Source organism: Rhinopithecus bieti, unplaced genomic scaffold, assembly GCF_001698545.2.
Source record: "Rhinopithecus bieti isolate Rb0 unplaced genomic scaffold, ASM169854v2 scaffold_50805, whole genome shotgun sequence".
Lineage (NCBI taxonomy): Eukaryota > Metazoa > Chordata > Mammalia > Primates > Cercopithecidae > Rhinopithecus > Rhinopithecus bieti.
The window spans coordinates 436,570-446,574 of record NW_016819929.1 but is presented as its reverse complement, the minus strand read 5'-3'; the positions used below and the strand labels follow the sequence as shown (position 1 = coordinate 446,574).

Here is a 10,005-nt window from a genome sequence, read left to right as displayed (position 1 = left end):
GGTTGGAGGGCGGTGGTTTAAGGCTACAACACTTGGGGCTCTCTAGGGCGTCGTCTCCTCTGTAGGGGGACCCATTCGAGGTGAGACTAGAGACATTTGCCCTCACACTGAGCTCGAGCCCTGCGAGACCAGGCCACTAGGGGGACACGGCAGCCCGGGTGGGCTGCGTGCGTATTTCTGGCGGAGGATGCGCCATGAGCGCTGAAAGAGCCTGAACCGAAGCGTCCCGCTCGCCGAGAGAGTGAGAGCCGGGCCGGCTCCCAGGAGCGCGGGCGAGGGTGCGAGCGGCAGCGTGGGTTTCAGGGCACGAGGGTGCGGCGGGGCGGGGCGAGGGGTGGAGAGGCAGGATCCAGCCCGCTCGGGGCCCCAGCCAGCCCGCCGGAGAAGCGGCGGAGGAGCGTCCTCCGCCGGCCCCTCTAGGGTAATTTACATGCTGTCATATCCCAGTGCTGACTCTCGGGTGTGCAGATCGCTCACTAGCTCACTCGCTCTCGGCTCCTGCCACCGCTCAGCCGTCACAGCCCAGGGGAGCCCGAGAACCGGAGAGCCTGCAAACCGAGGAGGGAAGGAGCAAAGGAGGGAGGGAGCAAGGGCGCGCCCCGGCTCCCCCTCTGCCCTGCCCGCCCTTCCTGCCTCCACAGGTCCGCCCCAATCCCCGCTCACACTTGGGAAACTTGGGACTGCGCTGGGGCCGCGTGTGGCACCTCAGGGGGGCGGCCCCGGCCTCAAGAAGAGGGGGAGGAGAAGGAGGAAGAGGAGGAAGTGAGCCCGAAGGATCCGCTCAGAGCTGTTTGTCCAGCTGTTTCTATTCGCACCCGGAGCAGTACAGCCAGAAGGGGGCCGAGCCGAGGGTGGCTGGCTTTAGGCGCTAATTTCCAACTCTTTTCCTCACAGCTTGTCTTTTCCAGGCACCCTGGAGTCCCCTCAGGCCAGCCTGGCGGGCTCGCACCTGCCAGCCGCCCCTGACCTCGCAGGCCAGGCGACCTCCGAGCCTGAGAAAATGGCCCAGTCCAAGCTCGACTGCCGCTCACCTGTCGGCCTCGACTGCTGCAACTGCTGCCTGGACCTGGCCCACCGGAGCGGACTCCAGCGAGGCAACAGCGGGGAGAACAACAACCCGGGCAGCCCTACAGTGAGCAACTTTCGGCAGCTGCAGGAAAAGCTGGTCTTTGAGAACCTCAATACCGACAAGCTCAACAGCATAATGCGGCAGGATTCGCTAGAGCCGGTGCTGCGCGACCCCTGCTACCTGATCAACGAGGGCATCTGCAACCGCAACATCGACCAAACCATGCTCTCCATCCTGCTCTTCTTCCACAGGTGGGTGGCTCGGCACACGGCGGGAACTCAGTCCTTGCTCGCATCAGCCTCTGCTGCACCCTCACCTCTGACAAAAGGGGCAACTAGGAAGTTCACGAGGGGTACTGGGGAGGTCTGACTCACAGGCTGCAGTGACTGGACCTTGAGGTTGCCTGGAGTACCGCGGAGCTGAGGGGAGGCCTGGCAGGTGCAAGCCCTATTCTGAAAGGTGCCTGTAAAGGCTTTCTGATGGGGACGCTGGGGCCTAGAAGGTGGGCAGACACCAGATGGTTTGGAGGTAGCTGAAGTATCCCCTCCTCAAATGCATACATTTCCATAGCCCCTTTGGAGATTCTGCCATGGGGTCTTCTTGAGTTCCAAGTTCTACCCTTCTCCAAAGCCCATCTCTAAATGTGCAAACGCAGATTGAAACTGCAAGGGCTTTAAAATTACTGAATGGCCCTGACTGACAGTGAGGGCAAGCAAAATGTCAAGACAAATTAAATTGTTGGTGGTGGGAGAGGGGGAGGGGAAATTTTTTAAAAATCAGAGACTTGTGAGAATTTCTTGAGCCTCTGGATGGGAGGGATTCGCCTCCTCCATGGATCACAGCCTTCAATTTCAAATGTAAGCTAAGCGCAACCCCAGAGAACACCCTAGGACACCTTGAGTGCCTCAAGAACTATGTGTGGCAGGAGGGCGGACGAATCCATGTCATTGCAAGCGTGTGTTGGAGTACCGGTCATGCTTTCTAGAAATCCTGCTGGGCAGGCAAGGGGAGGACAAGGGAGGGAAAAACACAATGGGAAGACCCAAGGCGGCTGCTGTCCTTCAGTTTGAGACACTCTGGCAAGAACCAGTCTCTGGGAACAACTGAGGCAATTTAGAGGCAGGGCAGACAACATCAGGAAACCCAGTCATGGATTTAGTGTCCTTAGTGCCATCAGGATAGGGCACCAGCATGTGTATGTGAGTGTATAAGGGAGGATTTATTCTTGCTCAACAACACAGATTATGTAAAAGAAAGGCATCGCTACTATGGGAGACCTGGGTTGTAGTACAAGTTATGACTTCACCTGTTTGTATGAGCCTGAGCAAGTCGCCTGACCGCTCTAGTCTCTCTAAGGTTCCTTTTAGCTCTGAGATTCTAGGTTATAGGCAGGTGATGCGCCCAAAGTGATAAGAAATTCTGAGCACCTACAAAATATTTGGAATGCAAGCAGGCTCAAATAGGAAATTTTTAAAACAATCGAGAAAGGCAGGCCCTATCCTCACTTAATGCTAAGAGCAGGTTTGCCTCCCTTGCCCCAAGACAAATCCACCATCGCCTCCCCCTCAGCCCAGCCCCAGTGGTTCTGGGCAAGACAAGCAGGGCTGCTAACCTCGTTATAGTGTTATTATAACAAGTCGTATTCCTCAGGAATTTTCGACACCATTGAAGCCCTTTCTCATCTATTATTTCACTTTAGGCATCAAATTATCTCATTGTCTAAAATAAACCAGGCTGATTTTTTTTTTTTTAGTAATAAAATAAAATAAACCAGGCTGCAGACAGAAAGGTTTTGAGGGAATCTTCATTTCTGGTGAAAGATTACTACAAGTGTATTCAGCCCACAGATGCTGAAATCCTGCAGATTGAAAGCCCTAACAGGCTCCTAAGGATCCCGCCTGTCTCTGTTGGAGAGTGGCAGCAGGGGAGGGATAGTAGAAAAACCTGGAAAGAGCGCTTGTAGCATTTGCATTTGTTCAACTGGGAGAGAAACTGCCACTCCAGGCTTTAGGAAAGTGTGAGAGGGGACGCTTCCTCTGGTTCTGGGCCTAGAAGGATCAAACCTGGGTGAGGGAAGTGTGAGGCTAAAAGCCTGAGATCAAAGTGTTTACTTGTGCCACACGTCAGGAGCATCCTGGTTGTTTGGGTTTCTGGAAAGGGAATACCTCCTTTGTCATCTACTCCACTAATACGAGTTTAGTGACCCTTGGTTTTTGGCAAAGCCTTGAAATGCTACAGGGTGGAGATGTAAAGGGGTGGCGTTATAGGTATTGGTTGAGTGAGAAGCACAAATTTTAGGAAAAATGTATGTGAGCACCCTGCCTCCTTCGATCAGAGCAACTCACTCAGCATTCAAAACCACTGAGGAGCTAACCAGCAAGCTCTCAGGCTTTGCTAAGGCTGGGGAGTAACAGGGTCCTGTGGTAACAGTCTTATAGTTCTAAGAGGACAAAGCAATCTCTTGCCTTTTGTTTTTTTTCTTTTTTTTTCCTGAGATAGGGTCTCACTCTGTCACCCAGGCTGGAGTGCAGTTGCGTGATCACAGTTCACTGCAGCCTCAAACTCCTGGGCTCCATCAATCCTCCCACTTCAGCCTCCCAGGTAGCTGGGACTACAGGCACATACCACCGTACCCAGCTAATTTTTTTTTTTTTTTTTTTTTTTTTTTTTTTTTTTTTTTACAGAGACAGGATCTTGCCATGTTGCGCAGGCTTGTCTCGAACTCCTGGGCTCAAGCGATCCGCCCACCTCAGCCTCCCAAAGTGCCGGGATCACAGGCGTGAGCCACTGATCCCCTCTTGTTTTCCTTGACAACTGGGACCTTAGAGACTGGGGATTCTGAATTCGGTTTAGGTTTTGCCCAGTATGACATGCTCCACTAGCAAACTAGAAGACCATTATTGCTAGTCATGGGGCTTCTCCAATAAGTGGGGTGGACAGCCTTCTCCTAAGTGGACATTTCCCTTGTTATTTCATTAAATTTCCTGGGTTTCTATCATCATACTTCAGTCATCGTTTTTACTTCTATTCAATTTAATGATTTGACATTTCAGGTTCCTGTTGGGTGCTTTTTTCCTTTGTCAACTTTCAAGGCCTCTCTTGCTGGAGAAGCTAGTCTCCCCACCCCTCCTCCTGCAGTCCATTCCTCTGCCGAGAGGCCTCCTATATTCTTAGGAAGAAGGGGGCAGGGCGCATTCTTGATTTACATCTGGTTTGTCTGCTTTGACCTGTCCTTGGCTCCCAGCTTCGTTCTTGGTTTCCTTGGAACACAAGAGTATAAGCAATTTGAGGGCAGGCCTGTATTTTACTTGCTTGGTTTTCCCGTGGCTTTTAGTTATACAGCCGATATTCAATAAAGGTTTCTTTAGTTGGATGTCTACTTAAATATTGACGTGGTCCCTTGTAAAGATTTCACAACTTTATACTGTGCTAGAAAATTCTTATTAATGTTTAAAAGTTGTTTTCCTGCCTTTTAACCACATGCAGTAACTCTCCTAGCCTGATGGAAGTCCTGATAGTATTGTGTATATACATATGAATCAGTGAGAATGGGCATGCAGCCTATTGGTATGTAAATGGTACCTGTACACCATTGGGTTGGGGAAGAAGTGTATTTTAAACACCATCCCTTCAATCTTGTATTATGTAACTAATAACCATAATAGATTAATAACTAACACTTCTTGAACATTCACAATGTATCTGCATAATCTTATTTAATATTTACATCAACTCTATGGAACGGGTTTGTTTGTTTGTTTGTTTGTTTATTTATTTTGAGACGGAGTCTTACTCTGTTGCCCAGGCTGGAGTGCAGTGGCACGATCTCAGCTCACTGCAATCTCCGCCTCCTGGGTTCAAGCAATTCTCCTGTCTCAGCCTCCTCAGTAGCTGGGACTACAGGCACATGCCACCACACTCGGCTAACTTTTGTATTTTTAGTAGAGATGGGGTTTCAACATATTAGTCAGGTTGGTCTTGAACTCCTGATCTCAAATGATCCACCAGCCTCGGCCTCCCAAAGTGCTGGGATTACAGGCGTGAGCCACTGCACCGGACCAAATGGGTACTATTATCACCCATTTTCATTTTATAAAGAAGGAAACTGAGGCTTGGAAAAAATTAAGTATCTTGCCCAATGCCTCACAATGAAGAGCAGAGCATGAATTGTCTATGAAGAAAGAATTGTTAAGAACACTCAGTAACTAAACTAATGCTAAAGAAATTCTTGGAACACTTCAGAATTGTCTATGAAGCAGAGGTAAATGTGAGCTCAGAACCTTTCCAAAATGTCCTTATTAGGTAGGGAAACCAACCATCCCAGTCCTGGGATACAGACTGCCTATGCTCAAACTGGAACAGTCCTAGGGAAACTGAGATGGTTGGTCACCCTATTGTTAGGGGACTCCCCCTTGTCATTTGAATATGTTTCTAATACTGGAAAACCTAGGAGGGAGATAGAATATTCTGGGCAAACAGCAGAAGTTTCCAATTTAAACGTAGCATATGAAAAATCTTCCCAAGTTGACATTTGAAGAGCCTTCTTTAATTTTTCTGACCTGTAAAGTATAACAACCTGGAACAAGAGTTTTGGCAGTATTTGTTGTGATTGTTGTTGCTATAACCTCAAATTTTTTTCTAAGATTTTACTCAAAACCTCTTAATCAGCTCTATTCTACCTTTGACCCCAGAGCATACCTGGCTACTGTGATCTGAAATACTCTGAATCCGATTTCCCTTCCGGCTCTAAAAACCCTAGGATTCTACCTTTAAGCTTCTGACCTGGCCCCAACTGGTTCCCACACATAAATGCTCAGAAAATGATAAAAATAGCAAACATTTCTAATTGCTTTATGTGTGCTAATTCATTTAATACTCCTATTAATATGGTAACAAAGGGGAAGGATAAAGATTCGGAGATCAGGTTTTCAAGAAAAAATTGTGCAAAAAATTATTTGTGCTTCTCTGAGTCTCAGAACAAGTAATTTCATAATGTATATTCCTGGACCTGGCTTCTGAGGTGGTGGCCACTCACACGGCATGATTTGAGTGGCTGCCTGCTGCAGTAAAGTGCCTAAGTTCATACTATTTAAGATTCAGTTCTCTGTCCATGTACCATCTAAAATTCCTCTCCCAGAGCACCGCTGGTATGTAGACCACACTGTGAGAAACCCTGTATTAGAGATTGCAACCCATTGTCAACTAATTTACCATTTGATTTTGAGGATGGAGTTACTTGCTGTAGAGCGGTTTTGGGTTTCTGTGTGGTTAAGCCTGTCATTCTTTGCCTTTGTGATTTTTGCTTTTGGTATCAAGCTTCAAAAGTCCTTTCATAGCCCAAAGTAATTTAAAATAACTATTTCCTGAGTGCCTAGTGGTCTGACAAAGAATAGGCATTCTTGGATTAAGGGACATTCTCCATTAAAAGCACAAATGCATTTGCAAACTTAACATTCATGGTTTGGATACTTCATGAGAACTCAGACTTGTAAGAAACTGTCTTTTTGCTGAGGCACAGATGTGAATCGCATGTGTTAGGAGGCTAGTATGTGGGGACCAGTCCTTTCACCAATGAGTGAGCCTGGTGCCCTACCCCACATCTACTTGTGTGTGTGTGTGTGTGTGTGTGTGTGTGTGTGAGAAAGAGAAAGAGAGAGATGTATTATATGTATATATTGTACATAGTACATATATATAGTGGTAAAATAGATATAACATAAAATTTGCCATTTTAACCATTTCTAAGTGTATGATTCAGTGGCATTAGGTACATTAACAATGTTCTGCAACCATTGTCATTCCCAAAATGCTGTCATCATCCCAAACAAAAACTCTGTACCCATTAAACAATGACTCCCCATTTCCCCATTTCCCCCTCCCACTACCCTCTGGTAACCTCCATTCTACTTTCCGTCTCTATGGATTTGCCTATTTAGATATTTCAGATAAATGGAATCATACAATATTTTATGCCTGGCTTCTTTCACTCAGTATGTTTTAAACTTCATCCATGTTGTAGCACGTATCAGTACTTCATTCTTTTTATGGCTGAATAAAATTCCATTGTATGGATATAGCTCTTTGGCTTATCCATTCATCTGTCAGTGGACACTTAGGTTGCTTCCCTCTTTTGGCTATTATGAAGAATGCTGCTATGAACACTGGTGTACAAGTATCTGTTCAAGTCCCTGCTTTTAATTCTTTGGGGTATGTACCTAGAAGTGGCATTGCCCAGCACCTACTTTTCAACACAGTTTGTGGTCTGCTTCTCGTAGTCCACACATACGTAGGAACCTGTCATAAAATGAGCAAATGTCTTAGGGCATTCCTTGAGGAGAATGCTCCCTCTCTAAGCCAGCTGCTGGTGCTACTGATTACAATGAAAAGAAAGCTACAAAGTTTAGCGAAGTGATGGTGCTACCTGGAAATAGACGTTTTATGGGAGAAATGACATGCTTTAGAGATTGCATCCATGAGTTGGAGACTGGCAAAAGTTTTAGTGTGTATCTCTCATGAATGGCCAAGGTCTAGCGTACCTTTTAAAAGAGTAACATGTGACACCATTACTTGCCATTAACTACTTTGTATGGATTTGTTTATCAGACCTCCGGTCATGGTGACAGCTCACTGGGAACAGGGTCCTGACGGACTGGAATGTGGCAAAGCCAAGTTTGGAGGAGAGAGGTAGAGAGATGGAGCTGGAGTCCATGGAAGGCCTAGCTTGGGCTGTTACAGCATGGGGCCTGGACAGCATGAGAGTTCAAAAGATCTGTTTGGAAAGTTCATGCTCTTAAAGAAAGGTGGGAAGCACAGAGCTTGAATTTCATCTACTCCTCAGTTTTTGCCAGAAGTGGACTATTATTTACTGAGTCCACACCTCAGTAAATAATGCTTTCCAGGGTGACCTTAGTTTTCTTCCCTGCCTGAAGAGAAGGTTAACACTCCTGCTTATATTTGCACTTGCAGAAAAACCAACAAGCTCTCCATTCCAGGTAGAGGGTTGGCTCCTTTCCAGATCAGGTCCTGAAGACCAGGGAGTCTGGGTAAAATGGAGATGGATGTATCTAGCCAAGACTGCCAAGACCTCTAGGTATCCTGGGTGATGGAACCCTGCAGAATTCTTGCCCTCAACTGGTGGGTTGGTTGGGAGGAATGAGGTTGGCCATGTCTGCACCTGGTGGTGGTGTTGCGCTGTTGGCTCATTGTGATTCTGCTCCTACCTGAACTTTCTCTTCTTCTTATGTAAGCCATCCCTAAAGATAACTGTAAAGTCATAGTCTGCCATGGCTGGCTGGGTTTACATAACCAATTGGTTGGTGTCGTGCAATAGCCTCTTGAGCCCTGGAAAAACCAATGTGCTAAGTTGAGACTAAAACATGGGTTCATTTGATGGGGTATTTTGTGTGCTCAGTGAACTCAAGGGAGAGCATTCCATGACCACAGGAGTCAGAAAGATGAAATTTCCTTTTAAATAAAGAGAGCAATAATGGCCCAGAACATACTGTGTTGTCCCAAAGTCTGCAATAATGGAACAAGGGTTAGGGCATTGCTGTAGCACCACAGCTTTGGCAGAGAAGGCTCTCCATAGAATCCCCTGGGCTAGAAGGAGCCCCATGAAGGCCAGAAGGCTAGATCCCAGTTTCAGGGCAACCTAGGTTTGATGAAGAGTCAGGTCAGGGAAAAAATATCTTTTGGAGGGCACTGTCTACCATGCTGAAATCCAGCTTAACTAGAGTTGGAGTGGGGCTAAGATGCGATCTGTGAGAGCAGAAAACAAGCTTTTCTCGATGCTATTCCAGGCAGGAGGGAATTTTATCAGTAGGCAAGGTAAGTTCACTTGTACCTTCTAGCTGAAAATTCCTGCCCCAAAGTAGCTGTGGCCCTTCTGGAAACTGTGTATGAGGCAGTAAGATCCCAGCCAGCACAGAAGACTGGATGGGAAGCTTCCCATTGTAGAGACACTAGCCCAAGGGAAAACAAGAGCTGGAAGCAGGTTGGATCACTGATGACCCAGGCTCACCATTGGCCTTCCTCTCCTGGAAGCCACTTTCCTCAAATAGGTCCAGCCAGAAATCGGGCCCCTGCCTATGGACAGTGCACCACAGGGACCTTCCCCATCCTTCCTCGAAGGAAGACTTTACTCACAGAATAGCCTTGAGTATTCAACCCACTTCCTCTAATCTTCTCTTCAGGGGAGATGGAGAGCAGCTGTTCACAGCTTAGGGGTCTGGCCAGGATTCCCACTCCATGCTATCTAGGCTGTTGATTGGCTAGAGCTATCCCTAAGGAAGAAGGGGGTGAGAAGTGAGAGGAAAGGAAGCAACTCCAGCAGCTCCTTCCTGGCTTACCCCACTCCCAAGACACCCCTCCTTCAGTGCTGCCGTTTAGCCTCACTCCCAGACTAGGCTGGGCCTAGGCCAGCCTGAGGGCCCTGACTCATAACTAGCATGTCTTATGTAACAGAGCCAGGTTACTGAGGCATCACACTTCTGCTTGCTCAGTGGTAGGCTTCCCTGGGGGCAGGCATTTGGAAGCCTGCTGGGGGACCAAGTCAAGCTCATCATACTTCCCAAGGAAAAGCCTACTCTCCCCAGTGTCAGGCAAGCAGTCTGCTCAGAGACAAATGCCAGGCCGCAAAGCCTGACCCGGCCCCACACTCAGCAGTAAATGTAAGCAGACAGGCAAGCTGGAGTGGACTTAGTTTGGCTTGAGGCATTTTGGAGGTGGCAGGGAGGAACCCACTATCACCTGATAATGCACTGCTAAGGAAACTGCGTGGTGCATGGAGAGGCCCCAGAACAGGTCACAGAAGTCCCTCTTCCTTTTGTATCTGCTTGTTGGTTCAGAAACTATTGGGTGGGCTGGGGTGGGGGGAGTTGTGGGGGGTGGGGAGGGGAAATTCCAGGCTGACTGAACCCAGGGGAAAGGGTTTACCG

General features: G+C 47.7%; 1 protein-coding gene across 7 annotated transcripts in view; it reads left to right on the top strand.

Annotated features, from left to right (window-relative positions):
* TSC22D3 (TSC22 domain family member 3) overlaps positions 1-10,005 on the top strand; it is a 67,121-nt gene that overhangs the window by 3,539 nt on the left and 53,577 nt on the right. For 2 of the 7 annotated variants that reach the window (XM_017859357.1, XM_017859352.1), the window contains exon 3: positions 895-1,320. In XM_017859357.1, the coding sequence (XP_017714846.1) occupies positions 1,001-1,320 (320 nt within the window). In that variant the 5' untranslated portion in view covers positions 895-1,000. Of the gene's footprint in view, positions 1-170; positions 279-440; positions 642-894; positions 1,321-10,005 lie in introns of those variants that run through there. The other 5 variants (XM_017859355.1, XM_017859358.1, XM_017859354.1 and 2 more) reach the window with 5 other exon arrangements.